This window comes from Eubalaena glacialis, chromosome 2 (assembly GCF_028564815.1).
Source record: "Eubalaena glacialis isolate mEubGla1 chromosome 2, mEubGla1.1.hap2.+ XY, whole genome shotgun sequence".
Taxonomy (NCBI): domain Eukaryota; kingdom Metazoa; phylum Chordata; class Mammalia; order Artiodactyla; family Balaenidae; genus Eubalaena; species Eubalaena glacialis.
The window spans coordinates 68,715,969-68,733,613 of record NC_083717.1 but is presented as its reverse complement, the minus strand read 5'-3'; the positions used below and the strand labels follow the sequence as shown (position 1 = coordinate 68,733,613).

The 17,645-nt window shown below is 42.5% G+C and overlaps 1 protein-coding gene across 7 annotated transcripts in view; it reads left to right on the top strand.

Annotated features, from left to right (window-relative positions):
- The window catches only part of IQCH (IQ motif containing H), a 207,022-nt gene that overhangs the window by 169,037 nt on the left and 20,340 nt on the right, over positions 1-17,645 (top strand). For 6 of the 7 annotated variants that reach the window (XM_061181981.1, XM_061181984.1, XM_061181983.1 and 3 more), the window contains one exon: positions 12,506-12,676. The exons of the other annotated variant lie outside the window; for it this stretch is intronic. In XM_061181981.1, coding sequence (XP_061037964.1) covers positions 12,506-12,676 — 171 coding nt within the window. The remainder of the gene's footprint in view (positions 1-12,505; positions 12,677-17,645) is intronic. 7 annotated transcript variants of the gene reach the window in all.

Here is a 17,645-nt window from a genome sequence, read left to right as displayed (position 1 = left end):
TTAAAGACTTATGGTATACCAAAGAATATGCTGTCTCAGATTTGGGGTGAAAATATCAATATATATATTTTGTATTTTTTATTCACTTGTTGATGAAGGAGATATGAAGAAAGTGATTTCACAATCACTTGTGATTGTGGAGCCCTAAAGCTCCACCCATATGTTTCTGGAAAGTGCCACAGGACTTCTATTGATCACAGGTAGGAACCTCAGCTTTTTGCTTACACTGAAGGACAATATTTCTTTGTCTTTTTTTTTTAATATAAATTTATTTATTTATTTATGGCTGCGTTGGGTCTTTGTTGCTGCACGTGGGCTTTCTCTAATTGCAGCGAGCGGGGGCAACTCTTCGTTGCGGTGCACAGGCTTCTCATTGCGGTGGCTTCTCTTGTTGCGGAGCACGGGCTCTAGGCACACAGGCTTCAGTAGTTGTGGCGCACGGGCTTAGTTGCTCCGTGGCATGTCTAGTTCCCAGACCAGGGATTGAACCCGTGTCCCCTACATTGGCAGGCAGATTATTAACCACTGTGCCACCAGGAAAGTCCCCCTATTTCTTTGTCTTTATAAAGCTCTTTCATTATAGGCTCTCAAAGTGTTTTACAGACAAATAATGGGGAAGGCGAGGCAGAAAGGTGTTAAGTGGCTTGCCCAAAGTTCCACGGTAAATCACAGGCCTTTCTCTGGCTTCAGAACCACCGAGTAATTGGTGGAGATTCTGGATATGACTGCCAGCAGCACGGTGCTCTCTCACTTCTACCAAGCATTTGTTTCCCTGCCAGGTGGAGAGTAATCTCCAAGATCAAACATGGGAAGAAAACCTGGACTTCAGAGCCAGGCACACTTGGACCTTAATCCTAGCCCTGACACTTAGCTGTGGAACTTGGGCAGGTTTCTGGGTTCCTTGAGCCTCCACTTCCACTTCTATAAAATGGGGGTGTTAATATCTACTTCAAAAGGTTGTTGTGAGGATGACATGAGAAAATACCAGAGTGCCTTGTACATAATAGACCCTTAATATACATTAATTCCCCTTCCTCTTTCCTTCCCCAAGTCTCCCTCCTAGAGTCTGTCCTCCATGTGGTCAAGTAGGCAGCTTTCTAAATACTGCTGCCATCAACAAAGACAGCATATTGGCTTGATAGGGTGCCAAATCTTTCAAACACCAGAGTCTGTAGACAACAAAGGCAAAGTCGTGGAATCGATTCATCTCTCAGATAACCAAATCCAAAAGGTTCCATTACGGTAAACAGCCCTCTACCATCACCAAATTAGTCATGACTCATTGTATTATTGGATTAACTCGATGTCACTATGGAGGGCATAGGGCTTGGGGGGCACCCCAAACCACAGAAGGCAGGCTGAGGCATTGGGGAGCCCTCGAATGAGCAACAGGATGGAAGAAGGGAAGCAGATGTGTTTAAGACAAAGCTTCCTTTGTGCCCACTTTCCTGACCAGCCCTGCCTCCCTTCTGGATTTGACCACACTCAGCCCCACTCAGTACAGGAGCTGATACAAAGTGAAAGCCTGCAGTGGGCAGTCAGAGGAAGTATACTGCCTGTTACAGAAAAGTGACACTGCATCCCCATACCTAATTGAGTCTTTCTGACAGATGCTAATATATTATTCCTTCCAGCCCATGACTGCTTATTGAGATCCAGGTACTAACCCTTGCTGAGTGCTAGTTTGCTTTAGTGTATAAAGCAGGTATTTTTTACCCACACATGGAAAAGCTTTTTAAAGTGTAGACTTGAAGAATACCTAGAATAAATTCAGAGGGTAGTCTGGGAGGTGGTTTCTCACAGTCTCCCTCATTCAGTCATGATTTCCACATGCAACTAGATTCAAACAAGTGGCCATACAAATTGTGGAAGCATCCGTCCTAGAATGGGTTTCCTGGAGATTGGGATGTGTGTGTGTATGTGTGTGTGTGTGTGTGTGTGTGTGTGTGTGTGTGTGTGTGTAGCAGCTTTATTGAGATATCATATACATAAAACTCACTATTTTAAAGTATACAGTTCAGTGACTTTTGGTATATTCACTGAGTTATACAGCCATCATAATTATCTAATTTTAGACCATTTCCTTTACTCTAAAAAGAAACTGTACCATTACAAATCACTTCCCATACCCTCTTCCTTCCAGCCACTGAAAATCATTTTCTGCCTCTATGGATTTCCCTATTCTTGACATTTCATATAAATGGGATCATACACTAGGTGGTCTTTTGTGACTGGCTTCTTTCACTTAACAGAATATTTTCAAGGTTCATCCAAGTTTAAGCATTTATCAGTGCTTCATTCCTTTTAATGGCTGAATAATATTCCATTGTATGGATGTACCACATTTCGTTTATCCATTCATCAGTTGATGGACATTTGGGTTGCTTCTCCTCTTTGATGGTTATGAATCATGTTGCTATGAACATTCATGCACAAGTTTTTGTGTAAACATGTTTTCATTTCTCTTGGTTGCATACCTAGGAGTAGAATTGATGGGTCATATGGTAACTCTACATCAACTCTTTGAGGAACCGCCAAACTGTTTTTCAAAGTGGCTGCACCATTTTACAATCTTACTAGCAATGCATGAAGGTTCCTATTTCTTCATATCTTTGCCCACACTTGTTATTGTCTTTTTTATTTCAGCCACCTGTGTAGGTTTGAAGTGGTATCTCTCCTGTCTGTGTTTTAAAGGGAAGATTTATTTCCTTCGGTTATTTAACAGAATCATCCAACAAAGATTTATTGCACATATATATCAGGAGTGCTGTGCTAGGTTTTATGCAGGATTCAGACATGAATCAGAGGACCCTGCTGTAGGTCTGATTCTCCTCTCCAGGAATTTCCCAAATGTAAACAAACTTGCCTTGGACTTGAAATCAAGAGCTCTGAGCTCTTGTCTCTACCCCTCTTGGAGTCTTGTGCCTGGGGTTTGAGGAGGCTGGACAAGATCACCTCCAAGGCCACAGCCTGTGTTTCTTGCCCACACAGTCTGCAACCAAGGTTGTTCTTTATAAAACATTCTGGTTTACTGGAGCTGTCAAGGAAACTGGGAGGGAATGCCGAACTCTGCTGCCAACTCATTGCACTGATGGGGCCATTGCTTTATGCACATCCCCACCTCACTTTGCAAGACAGCCTTCCATGTCCACAAGGACTGGGCACAGAAATCCTCCCCCACGGGAGCTCCAGAACAAGAGCCTTCTGCCTTGAAAATCCACACAAAAGCCTTTTAGAGATCATTTGCAGTAACTTTAAAAGAGCACTTCTCAACTAAGCAAATCATTCACAAGTCCTGACATTTATAGTGTGAAAATTGAAGAAGAATAACTATATACAGCATGGGATTATTATATTGAATTGGCATGGAAGAAGCATATATAATTACTAGTCCCAGAAACCTATAAGAGGTTATAAAAATTGGGTTTTCATGTTTATTATAGCTTATTGCTTAATGTCAAAATAAGAAAATGGCCTTCCAGAAATTCATAATAAAAAAAGTGAGGAAATACTTAAAGGGAAAAAAGAAATGAGTATGTAATTCTGTACCTTAAGAATACAAATAGGGCTTCCCTGGTGGCGCAGCGGTTGAGAATCTGCCTGCCAATGCAGGGGACACAGGTTCGAGCCCTGGTCTGGGACGATCCCACATGCCGCGGAGCAACTAGGCCCGTGAGCCACAACTACTGAGACTGTGCATCTGGAGCCTGTGCTCCGCAACAAGAGAGGCCGCGACAGTGAGTGGCCCCCGCTTGCCGCAACTAGAGAAAGCCCTCGCACAGAAACGAAGATCCAACACAGCCAAAAATAAATATAAATAAATAAAAATTTAAAAAAAAGAATACAAATAATATCAGTTAGGCCATCAATCTCTAAAGTAATAGAGAATCATAAATTTATAGAGGTAGTGGAAGAAGCTTGGAAAAAGGAAGCAGAGAAGGCAAGAGTATGTTAAAATATTTGTGATTTTTTTTATTTTTATTTTTTTACAAAAGTGGAAAACATAAGTACAACTGCTGATGGTGCCGGTTTAAATTTCAATATTTTCCATTTTGGATCCCAAAATTAATTTTGAATATAGTTCCTACACATCCTGAAAGAATTTCCAAGGTCACAGAGAAGCTTCTGGCACTATATAGAAATTGGACTATGAATGCTGGTAATTAGGTGTCATGGAAAGAGCTGGAACAGTAATCAGGAAACTTGATTCCAGCTCTTCCCCTAATTGTGGGACCTGAGTGAGTCAGTTCACCTCTCAGAGTCCTCGGCCATAGAATGAGGAGGTGGGAATGATGAATGTCATTTTAGGTCTGCCAGGACAGAGCTGTTTAAATAGACCTCTTTGGGCCCTGAATATTTTCAGTTTTAGAGATTCCATTACCCTACATCACATCAAATGTACAAACGCACTCTCATGGAATGTGACGTAGACATAACTGTGTAAAAGAGTTGTGATGTGTTTAACTGAGATGTCAATTTTGTTGATATTTTTGTTATTTGATAGTTTTCTTTTCATATTTGGGGGCCAGTAACTTTTTTTCAGAATCCAAATATTTTTAAGGCCTTTGAAAATCACGGAGGCCCTAGGCATGGTGGACTACTGGGCCCTGAGTGCTAAGTGGCAGGGCCCAGATTTTTTGCTGCCTTCGGCCCCATGAACTCCAAAGGCCCAATATAAGGTAGTATCCAGGGTGGGTGGGAGAGAATGGATACTCTAGTTGCTCAGAGACAGCCTTATGGAGCTGTGATTTAAATCGTGCCCAAAAGGATACATAGGATTAATAGAGACAGAGGGGAAGGCCTTCAAGATGAATCCTAGGAGTCTCAACTGTTGATTGGGGGCCCTGGGTGACTGCCCCATCCAGCAGTAACTGCAGTTCTTCACCTCTCCGAGAGACTGGGCCATCCCAGAAGCCACCACTAGGTGGCAACATGCCAAGAGGCTGCAGTCCCCTCTGCCTATCTATAGATATTTTTATGTAATACAAACAATTCTTACCAAATATTATAATCACATTAACATTTTCCTACATAAAAATTCTTACAGTGCAGTGTACCACCTGCCTTAAAATTAAGTATCAGGTGTATTGTTTACCACAATGGAGAGTTTGATGCTGTTTGGCGATTTAGTCATGGGAAGAGATCTCATTTAGTAGCTGCTTAAGAAAGTATGCTCTCTGTATGATAGTCGGGATTCTGGAGCCTGTTTTTAAACAGCATCTGAGAAGAGTTAAGTGTGTACACTATCTCTGAGAATCAGGCAAGAATACCCTAGTCAAGAGCCAAGCAAGTGAGTTCCTACTCCTGCCCCAGACTCTGCTCCTGGCAGTCACACAGGGAACAAATCCAAACACGTTTGTTTCTGCCAGACCCCACAATAATAGTCTCATGCAATATCTCATGTAGTCACTGGATCTTCTCAACAACCCTCAGAGATAGCGACCACTGGTCTGTGTTAACAGACAAGGAAACTGAGGCCCAGAGAGGGGAAGGAAGTTAAGATCACAGACAGTAAGTGGCGAGGCCAACACTCCCTTCCAGTGAGGTCCTGTAACTCTGGTCCAGTGCTTTTTCCATCCAGTGAAGACATTTGCCTCCCTCCAGGCACTGGCCTCTCTAGTCCTTATCGCCCTCAAGCTGCCATCACTTCTTTTCCCTACCAAGCTGCCCCTACCCTTCTCAGCCTTATTTCATCTTGACCTAAACCTGCTGAGAAGCATGTCCCCTAGGGAAGGCCCCATGTCCTACAGACCTTGCCTCTCCCCAACCAAGGAGACCCTTGAGCCCAAGGCCCAAAAGTAACAGCAGAGAAAAAGATGCCTCCCTACAGGGACTGATTCTGCTTTATCCCTCCCAACCCAGCCAAGCACATCCTCCTGATTTTACAGCTGAGAAAGGAGAAAAGGTGCCTGAGATCCCATCCCATCCTCTAGAACACCATTCAACAAAGGCATCTCACACTTAACACACCAAAACCTGAAATCTTAATTTTATCCTTTAAACTATTCCTCTAGCAATCTTTCCCACTCAGTACACGGTAATTCCACTCTTCCATTTTTTCAGGGCAAAAGTCTTGGAGACATCCTTGGCTCCTTTCTTTCTCTCACACCTGCATCCAACCCATCAATAAGTCCTTTAGGTTCTAGTTTTGAAATGTATCTATAATATGACCGCTTCTCCCACCCTCTACTATTACTGTGCTGGACCAACCCCCATCACCTCTCACCCAGATTACTGCAAACAGCCTCCTTGCTGACCTCCCTGTTTCCATCCTTGTCCCCTTATGGTCTCTTCTCCCCACTGCAACCAGGGTAACCCTTTAAAAATATGAGATATCATGTCACTCCTCTGCTCAGCACCCTCCAATGGATTCCCAGCCTCCACAGTTAATAAGTAGGAAATAAGCCCCCAGCTCTGTATTTAGCCAAACCAGTAAGGACAGAGGGAACCTTGGCTACCCATGGCTGTATCGCCCAGCCAGCAGAGAGCTGGGCAGGTGGCCTGGTCTCCATAGCTTAGGCATAGCTGTGGGTCTGACTGAGGGTTTGGTCTTGCTCTAGAAAGAATCAAGTGATCAAATGGTGGGTTTCCTATAATGCTGGGACTGTGAATGAAGACATGAACATGGGCAGGGAGGTGGTACACACATCCCTCAGCCACGACAGGCTGCTGAGGAGGGTGGGCTGTGTATTGCACTCTGTTCTAAAGGCCTGATGCCATCTCTATGGTGGGTGAATTCTCAGTGCTGCATCTCTCAGTAGCCTTAGTTGGAGGTCTACCTTTTAAAAAAATTCCACACGAGCAACAACATGGATGGACCTGGGGGTTATTATGCTTAGTAAAATAAGTCAGAGAAGACAAATACTGTTTGTTATCACTTATACGTAGAATCTAAAAAAATAAAACAAACTAGTGAATATAACAAAAAGGAAACAGACTCATAGATATAGAGAACAAACTAGTGGTTACCAGTGGGGAAAGGGACAGGGAGAGGAGCAAGATAGGGGTAAAGGATTAAGAGGTACAGACTATTATGTATAAAATAAATAAGCTACAAGGATATATTGTACAGCACAGGGAATATACCCAATATTTTATAATAACTTTAAATGGAGTAAAATCTGTAAAAATACTGAATCACTATGTTGTACACCTTAAACTAACATATTGTAAATTATACTTCAATTTAAAAATTTGGATGAAAAAAACCACTATGAATATCCTGAACAACCTACTGATTATTTTTCCAAATTTATTATCAGAATGAAAGGTTCTAAATAAAATTTTCAAATCAAAAAAATTCTACACATGCTTAGGAATCTTCCCAGTTAGCCTCATAGCTGCATCTAGAGGCAACTGAGGGAGGGTCCACCAGGACTATTATCCCCAGTGATTAGTCGAGGAAAGTGGCCCAGAGAGGTGACTTTGCTGAGAGTCATGAATATTTGTCTTAGACCCTGGTACCGAGAGTAGGGCCTTTAGCAAGTCACTTACCCTGTCTGGAGCGTCAGATTCTTCTCCTTACAAATAAAGATGAAAAAGGAAAGAAAACCTAGAGATGGGTCTGCAAAACATCCATGGACTCTGACAGCTCTGAAACTCTATGATTCTTCAACAAATGTTATTTAATCTATAAATTAGCCTCTCAGTCCCATACCTACCCCAATGTCCATAAGAGAAGGTTGGCAAGACCAAACTCTTTGCTACTTCATTTGCCCTTGGAGATAGTTACAGAATGTAGGGCCTTAGCACATCTGCCCACATCTATATCCTCTGCCACCCATCCATCCTGCCTGTCACAGGAAAGAGGCAGAAGCAGCAAGGGTGATCAGGCGGCCTCCGTCTGCCTGGATCACCTAAGGCAAAAAGAGCTCAATACCGGGACCCTCTCTCCCACACCTCCCCACACAGAAGCGTGTTATTACCATTTCATCCCAAAGCTTGAAGCCCAAGAAGGACCCAGAACCTTGGAACGAACAATTCTGGGCAAGCTCGCCTCTGCCTGACCCTGTCTTCAGTTCTCACATGCTTGTTTAAAGGCAATGAGGTCGTTGCAGTTTCTTGGTTTGCCTTCTGCCCTGTGCTCCGCCCACCCCGCCTCAGGTATCCCAACACAGCGGCAGTGAGGACTGCATCCAGCCCAGCGCTGGTCGGGGAGTAGAGAGCTGGGCCTCTGCAGCACCTCTCCCCACCCCATCCCACCCCTACTGGCCCTGCCCCTGGCTGAAGTTGCAATGGACTTTTTTTGCAACCAATCAAATTAGAAATAGAATGTGAGCCACATGTGTAATTTTTAATTTTCTAGTAGCCTCATTTTCAAATGTAATCAAAAAAAGATGAAAATAATTTTAATACATAATGTGTTTTATTTAACCCAGCATAACCAAGAATAGTATCATTTCGACATGTAATCTGTATAAAATATTATTAATGAGATATTTCACATTCTTCAAAATCTGGTGTGTATTTTACATTTATAGCACATCTCAATTTGAACCTACCTCATTTCAAGTGCTCAATAGGTACACGTGGCCAGTGGCTGCCATATTAGATAGTGCAGATCTAGAATATACATGAGAGTCTATATATAATTTTGCTTACCATAAATCTACTAATGTTAACATTTTGTTATATTCTCATCTAGTCTTTTCTAGATATAGTATTATTTTTACAAAGTTGAAGTCATATTGCCCATATGACTATATCCTTCTCTTGCTGTTTTGTGTATCTTCCTACATCATCAAAAGTGAGTCACAATCATTGTCTTTAATGATAATATCATAGACTATCCCATCACTTGGGTGTGTCATCATCTCCTTATTCAATGCCCAAATGTTGGACAGCTGCAATTTTTCAGTTTTACAAATAGTGCTGAGATGAAGATTTTTATGTTGCTCATGCTTCTTAAGGCCTTGATGTAAATCCCTCTAGTGTTCTAGCCATTTTTTAAAAAATGGATTTTGAATATCAGTCAAACAACTATCAACAAGGGCTTTATGACTGGGAGCTGAGACACCTTGGTTTCTTGTCCCACACCTTTGATATGTGGCTCTGAAGCCCAGGGCAAACCACTTTGCTTCTCACACTAGAGTTGCTCCATTTATAAAATAAACCAACTGTATTTGATGATTTTTAAGGGTCTTTCCAGCGCTAACCTTCAGTGATGTTTTTCCCTCAACCTCACATCTAACCAATTAACCTGTCAAACTAGTCGTTTCAAGTCCTACAAGTCATGTCAAAGCCACCTCCTAAACATTTAAAAATATATCCACTTCTCTCCATCCCCAGTCGTAGTGCCTTTCTATGTACATCATCGCTCATCTAAATTGTGATGCAGAGTGAAATTAGGTTCTAAACATTAAGAGCGAAATCCAAAATCAAGAATAGGATTAAATGAGATATGTGTGAAAGCCTGGGGCTGGCACAGAGGAGATATTCAATGAATATTTGCTGCATTTGAATCTGAAACCAGCTTCAAGAAACCCTGTCCCTGAAAGGTTGTGAAGGAGTTCACAGTGAAACATCAGAGGCGCTGCTGTGCCCTGCTGGGAGCCAGCCTGCCCCAGACACTGAGAGCTGTCAGAAGACAAAGACTCAGCAGCTTCCCCTAAAGGGCTGACAGTCTAGAGGGGGAAATGGGAACCCCTGTCCGCAAAACAAAGATGCCTCAGGCGGTGTCTCCAATGGAAAAACCAGATGGAGAAGAGCACAATTATCTGAGCAATTCAGGCAAGCCTGCTGTTGAGGAAAAGGCGTGAAAAAATTTGTTCTATTTCCTTTGTGACAAGGAGTTAGGGAAGCCTGGGGTAGCAAAAACACTTTGTGTCTACAGAAAGACCAGAGTTCTGGCCTACGCTCTATGATTTTAGGCAAACCACAAAACCACTTTTTGATCTCAGTATCCTCATCGGTCAAATTGAGATACAGTAATACCAACTTCGTTCAAACCTAACCACCTACTGGATTGAGTTGTGAGGTTGAACACAATGATTATGAATGGGGAAAACAGCTATTAAATGAAGCAATCTAATAACTATATAGGCAACTGAAAATGAGTCTCCTAAGATTCTACTCCTCTTAAAGGAAATGTTTAGTAATCATCAATAACATCTGTATTGAACTTTATAACATGCAAGGGAATTTTATGTGCATTTATTCTATTTTGTTTTCAAAACCCATTGTGGTAGTATTATCATTTGTGCCTTTTACACTTAAGGATATTGAGATTGAGAGAGCTTAAATAACCATTAAAGTTTGCACTCTTTGTGAGGGCCAGATTCAGGCTCTCTGACTCCTTGGTTGCCTTCCCACTAAAATCCTCATCACCAAGACATTAATATTATTATCATAATATTAATAATGTTTGTTATATGCATTTCTCTTTGATCAAGGACACTGAAACATCAAAACAGAAGCTCTGGAAAAAAATGCCAGACATGTAAGAACAGCAAGTTCACTTTCTTGTATTAAGGAAAAGTAGCTGTCCCCATCTGATTTGCATTTTATGCAATACAGCAGGAAATATTTAAGTTGACAAATAGGATATTTACAACTGCAACAGATCCTTGGCAGTTAGTTTTTAACAATTGTTGCAAATGTGATTTATTTGCTATTATAAAAGGGCATTACTGTGCGAATATGACTCCTGAAATTAGCATCAGTTTAGCAAGGGGCCTTGACAGCCTGACCTCTTAATATCCTTATAATGATGCCATTTACATTCCATGCTTACTCAAGTCACTCACTGTTAGATTTGAGAGGAGTCCACTCTAGGGCAGATGTATTCTGTATTTTAACACACCGAGTTGGTGTGGGGGGGCACATGTAGGCCTTCTAAGGGGAAAAACTGTTTAATCAAGTCTTCATGAAAATGTGTTCGTTTCCAACTTCCTACAGTGAAAATGCATTACTGCTAATTACAGCATACTCCAGAAACACAATACTTCATGTTTTCTCCACAAGACATTTCCATGGCATGGATATATTAAACAAGAACACGTTTTGATCCTCTGCAGCTTTAGCTTTTAGTGTGAGTGGGAAACTAGTCCTGGGTAAGGATTGGCTGGGCCAGGATTAATGCCATCTCCACCAGCAGGGAAAGGGCAGAGGGTGGACTTGGAGCCAGGCAGAACTGGATTCAGATCCCAGCACCACCACTTCCTGTGTGGACATGGGTACCTCTCTGAACCTCTGTTTCTTTATCCATGACATGGAGCTGTTATTTTTAAGGTTATTATAAAGATCTGAGATGTTTGTGAAGCACCTGGCACACTGTAGGTACTTGATACATGGGAATTGGTCATGTTTGTGTTGCTTGTCAAAGCTCAGATGTTACCTTCTCCATGATGCAGCCCTGAGTTCAAACTAGACAAACTCAGCCTGTCTGTTCTTTCTGCTTTGGTACTACTTTGTTCCATCCCTTTATCATATCAAGTATTCATTGTGTTGTAATCAACTGAGTATGATTCTATCTGTCTTCCCATTCTTGATGTGTCTCTTTACCTTTTACACTCGGATAACTAGCACAATAATATGCCTTGAGCATTGAACTCAGGAGGATTCTGGGGGTGCTTCTGGATTCAGTGTAGGGGTGAGGGGTGACAAGAGAAATTAAGGACGGTCTGCCACAGGAGAGGAGAGAGGGTACCATATGACCCACTTTGCCATCAGCAGTTTAGCACATAGTGGATGCTCAGTTAAGTATCTGTCAAAGGTGTTAATGGACATTACTCAATTATCTAGTAGCTTAGAGTAACTTATTGCTTATATATGTTTATCAAAGCATTTTAATTTCTATTGCATCATAGTATCCTTCTAATGACCCTGGGATTCAGCTAGGGTGGATGCTATCTTCGTTTCCCTGTTGAGGATACTGTGACATTGTAGGGTGGGTGAAGTGACTTTCCTGCACACTTAAGGTAAAAATAGTGGTAGAGCTAAGGCTTGTAGGCCAACCCTAAGTTTCCCTTAAGAATCATGTTGAGATTCCCAGAGAAGCCAGCACTGCTTTTTCTGAAGCCAGGGCAAACTGCCCTTTTCTATTATTTACGCACTCAGGGCAAACTGCCTTTTTCTAATATTTACTCACTCTTTCCCCCTCTGTCTGCTCTGTTTGAACTCCCCATCCTCTGGAGTTCCCATCCAGCTTCATTTCTCAGTAGCAAGCATTGCACTGGCTACTTTAGAAGTGACAAACCACAGGCAGAAAAATAAAAGTGCACATGAGCCTTTCGGAACCGGGCCTCTCCATCAGATTATCTTGGACAGGTATTTCCAATTGTGTAACCTCCCACAAGAACCTTAAATCTTCTGACAAGAATCAGACTGGAGACTCTATCCCTCAGTTGAACGAAGGAGAAACAGAAGCAAAAACATCTACTCCGTTAAGTCACATGTTCACCGTTGTAGTTGGGTCTGGTGTGGTTTGGGGTGGTCAGAGGTGGTGGGGGCCTTCTCTCCTGGTGGCTCATCACACCCTCACTTCTTTGGCTCCTGTTCTACTCAGGTGTGGGCAACAGGCCTCAACCTCTCATACAGTGACCAGCTGGCCCTGACTCAGCTCACCTTATACTTGACCAACGGCCACCTGGATTGCAGTTTGAGCACCCTTGAAGTGCCCCGCTTTGTTCCCAAGAAAGACAAGAAAATGAGCCACCTAAACGCTGCGGCCATGCCGGTAAGTGACCGATGCTTCCTGATTCTCCTCAGTGTCAGCAATACTCACCTGCCATTTACTGAGCTCTGGTTGTGTGCCAGGCTCTATGGGTCCAGAGAGAAGAAAGAATCTCAGGCAAGTCTTTGAACCTACCAAAATGGGCTTCTGGTACATGAATGGAGGAAAGGGGAGGCGGCGTCCAGAAAGGACAAGCGCTATGTGGAAGGACGAAAGTACATGGGGCTTTCCAGGGCTGGATGTTTGTGTGTATCTCCTCCATTCTCTTCTCAGCTCGCTTCCCGAGGCAAGTACATCGATACCCACTGCTTCAATTACCAGAAGCTTCCAACAAAACCCGTATTTTTCTAGCCCCAGTCTCTTTTTTGAGCCTCAGACTCCTAGATTCAATATTCAACAGAATGTCTCAGAGTCCTCAAGGGTCAAAGTACCCAAAACTGCACTCACTGTCTCTCCTCCCCTATACTTCCTCTTGGTGGGTCGGGCCAGAAGCTGATCACTCACCCTGTATCACCACATCCAGTCAGCAACCAGCTCATGTTGATGCTAGCTGCTAAAATGCCTCAACTCTGACCCCTCCTTCCCCCGTCAAAGATACTGCCTTCATTTCAGCTTTCATGGTCTCACACTTGTGTTACAATAGCTTCTCATTAAGACTCCCTGCCTCCTGTCAAGGTGGTTAAAGCAAAAAGTGAGTCTGAGCATGCTGCTCCCCTACTTATGATTTTGAAATGACTCCTGTCATCTTCAGGAAAATCCCAACTTCTCAGTTTGGTTAATGAGGCCCCTTGTGATCTGTGGCCCAATCCCCCATTCTCATCACTAGGCCATCTCTAGGGGGCTAGAGGCAGTAGTCCTGGGACTGGTTCAGGTTTACCAACCTCAGGACTCTGGATAACAAAGGGCAAACCTCTGTGGGGACAGTGGGCTAGGTTGGTCCTGGGGAAGGAGAGCAAAGTTCAAGAGGACCAGATGGCCCTTCCTGTAGGTGGGATATGAGAGCAGATTGGGGCTCAAGCCACAGCTGCTCTGACAATGCCAGAGGCTTTCTTCTGCCTTCTCTTACAATAGTGGGCTTCGTGCCCTTTTTGCAAATGAAGCTCTACTTGAGGTCCAAATATGTCAAGCAGATAAAAGAGGAATGCCAGTGGTTAATAGGACCCCCACTCCAGTGCCCTAGAGATATCTTTTCAGAGCAGTATCTCCTGCCTCTCTGTTGAGTCTCTTTGGGTCCAATAGACACCTCTGGATTTAAAGAACACTTGTTTGACTCTGCCCAGGATCCCCACATCACTTTCCTTGGCAGGAACTCAGTGTACACTTGGAAGGGTAGCCTGGAGAGGGTGCCAGATGTCTTGGGGGGCTCAGGCGACAGCCTCCTTCTCCTGCTCAATCCACTTGTCCTATGAGGTACCATTGCTCATGGGAATCCCTTAGATCTCTTTGCTTATTAAGAAGAGAAGCAGAGTTGGACTAGGAATGAGAAACAGGCCTCTTTTAATTAGGTCCCAGGACCTTGCTAGGAATTTCCCAGGTTCGGTCCCACCTGTGGCCTCTGTCCTCACCAAAGGGACCTACAAGACCCTAAGTTCAGTGCCAGAGGGAGGAACAGCAGTAGAACGTGACACTTTCTGGCTTAGTGAACCTATCTCCATGCCATTTCCAAAAGGAAGCTGGAAGCTGAGTTAATATCCAACGCAAGACTTCCAAAGACAATTTGCTGCATTTAGGTATGTTGCTTCAGAAGGCTGTAAGCAGAAGTTGTACTTAGAATCAGAAGCACTCTCCTATCTTCCCCATCTTGCCTATAGATTTCAATCCTAGCTACAGGTGACATACAGGAATTCTCCTGTGATCAAGAGTCTTAAACACTTTTAGGAATTGCCCACACACAAGAGGGACACATTATGATCTTCAATAATTCAAATGTCTCTACAATCACTGAAGAAGAGCTATTCAGGTTTTCTGATGTAGGGATAAATTGAAAGTGCTTTTGGTTTTAGAAAGATACATGGAGGTTCTAACCCTGGTGCCACTGTGCATGTGTGTGCACACACGTGCTCCTATGCGTATGTGCACGTGTGACAGGTAAGTTTTAAAAGAATGATGCACGCATGCATGCACACACAGTACAATTTACAACCAAACTGAAGCTCCTGAACAAGTGTGAACAGACTGTGATGCCATCAGGTTTACAGTCAGTTGGCAGCCCCCTTTGAAGACAAGAAAAAGGAAATACACAGATACGACTACAGTGATAATGAGGGCACATTCAGAACAAATGCCTATAAAAGGTGTCCAGTTTGGGCCTATTCCTTTAGATAATACGCTGTGCAGGGGAAAAGCAAAAACTTTTCTGAATTCTAAGAGCCGTTGTCCCCTTATTAGAAACAGGTGGCAAACCACTCTCATTTAGACCCGGTTAGACCAGGTGCGTGGGCTTCTGATCCAGTGTCCTCCACAAATAACCCCTTGAAGGTGGAAACAAGATCGGATGAGTCCCAGATGTACATGTTTTGAAAATGAAAAGGAGTCACCTAACGGCTTTTTAACTTTTAATTAACGTTCTGTCAGACTGGACGTAAATTGCTACCTTTTTCTGTCCGTTTTTCACTCTTCCTCTCTCTTGGTGGACCCTCGATACCACAGTTGGTGAGTGGCCAAAAGGGACCATCTCTGCAAACATCTTAAAACAACCCCAGTCATTTATAAGCATTTTAACAGCACATGATCTGTAATGAATGATTAAGTAAAACCTTTTGTGTTAAATTATGATGTTAATAATGATTCTGTCTCCTGTAATTTATTATGAATTCTCAAATGCTTTGGGTTTGATTTTGATAGAATGCAACAACAGAGTTTATGTTATGACTTTATTTTTAGAACTCCTTCTTTGAAGGCACGCATTTCCCCAACTACTGCTGCTACTGTAATTATGTACAAAACCACTCACTCATTAGAGTTAGGATACGTTATCTTCTAGACAGATGAGGCTAAATAAGCAACACATTAATAATTCAGAGAGCAGTTCATTATGCATGTGGATGCCTGCTTCGTAACTGAAATAAGAAACTCATCAGCCTCTGCCAACCCTTAAACAATAGTTCTATGTTATTGCAACCACATTCAAGTTTACGCTTGTTAAACTGCTACTTGGATTATTTTATCAAACATTCATTTATTTGTGGTCCCTTACTGCCGAGAACAGATTTTGGAAGCTCCTTTTTTAAGTTAATGATTTGAGCAATGGGTGTTATTAATTCTCAGAATATTATAAACATGATTAATTTTCAGGCAGAGATTTATTACATAAGGATTTCAACTATGTCAACTGAAATGCATCACTGTCAAAACAAGTATCATGGCGAAAATAGAATATGCTCCACACTTCAAGTGCTGGTGCTCAGAACTAAATCAATTTAAATTGTGGCTGAAGCAAAATTATATTCTCCAGTGAAAAGGAGTATTTCGAGCTTCCTTTATTTGGCTTGAAGCATTCTTGTTAGATTGTGATTTAGAAAGGTAGTTTAATAAAACTAGACTTCTACCAATAATATTTTGCCTTCTATTTCTTCCCCCTTGTTTTACTAGAAAAGGCTAACCTCTGAAATTCCCACACATTCCAAATGTGGCCAGTGGGAATTTGGAGAGGACAACACTGCTCTAAGTCAGGGGTCATGAATTCTGATCCTCTCTCTGGCCTCAGTTTCCTTGTTTACAAAATAAGGGAAACCTAAATGACCCCCGGGGTCTCCTAAGGCATTTGATTTTATGGGGCCTGTAGAGTAGGGCTCTGTATCAAGCCTGGCCCAGGCAGTGTCATGCACAGTGGGGTACTGGGGACAGGGAATTTTTCCTGTAAGGGGACACAGGAAGGGCCCATCCCTCTGTTCCACAGCCTTCCATTGAATGGTCTTTTTCTTGCAGAATCTTTTAGAAAGGAGTAATATTGTTGTGACAGGTCACATGCTAAGTCCTCATCAGCCATCACCTTAGTTATCAGTTAATACTTTCAGCCAGAATCAACTAGAAGTAAGTTCACCTCTTTGTGCCAGGCACTCCACTAAGCGCAGAGGATATAAGCATGAGTAGCAAAGAGCTCCAAGTTTTTCAAAGGACCCAGATAGGCCAGCATATAACTATAATGCATATAATAACATGATAATAACATCCAAAATGTACGGAGCCTTTACTCCTCACCAGGTTCTTTAACTAAGTGCTTTACATGAATCTTTATACAACCTAATATATGGGGCAGGTGCTGTTATTATGCTCATTTTTAGATAAGAAGACTGAGGTTAAGGAATGTTAAGCAACTTGTGGAAGGTCACTCAACAAGCAAGTATGGAAGCCAGAATTAAGCCCGGGCCTGTCAGACTTTAAAGCTTGTGTCTGAGCATTGTGCTACCCAACCTGCCTTGTGTTGGCTGAGAGTCAATGACCCAACTCCAGAGTACAGCTTCAGCTCATCCCTGAAGAAGTCTCTGGTTGAGGCCATGGAAAAAGCTCTTCTTCCAAAGGAGGCTTCATCTCCCGGTGTGATGAGGTTATTTGCAGGCATATTACTATTATCCACTGGCTCCTAATCTGCTCCGAGCTAGGCCAGGACTCAGTGAGCACTGAATGGGCCAGATGGTTGTGGAGGAGTCTTCCGATGCTATAAAATTCTTTAGGTCATGACTTCCTTGGTAAACCTAAATGGATTTTACAGCATCAGAAGAGAGTCAATTACACAAGTCAGCCTTTTAAAAATGATGTTTTCCATTTGTATAATGCTTTATACTTTAAACAGACATGAGCTTATTTGATCCCCAAGATAACCCCAAGAAGTAGATAAGACATGGATTATCATACCCATTTTACAGATTAGGAAAGTAAGGCTATTCAAAGGTAAGTGAACTGCCTAAGTTAGTAAGTTAAAGTTAAGTAAGTAGCAAAGTCCAGGTTTTCTGATTCAAGTCCCTTTCTGATG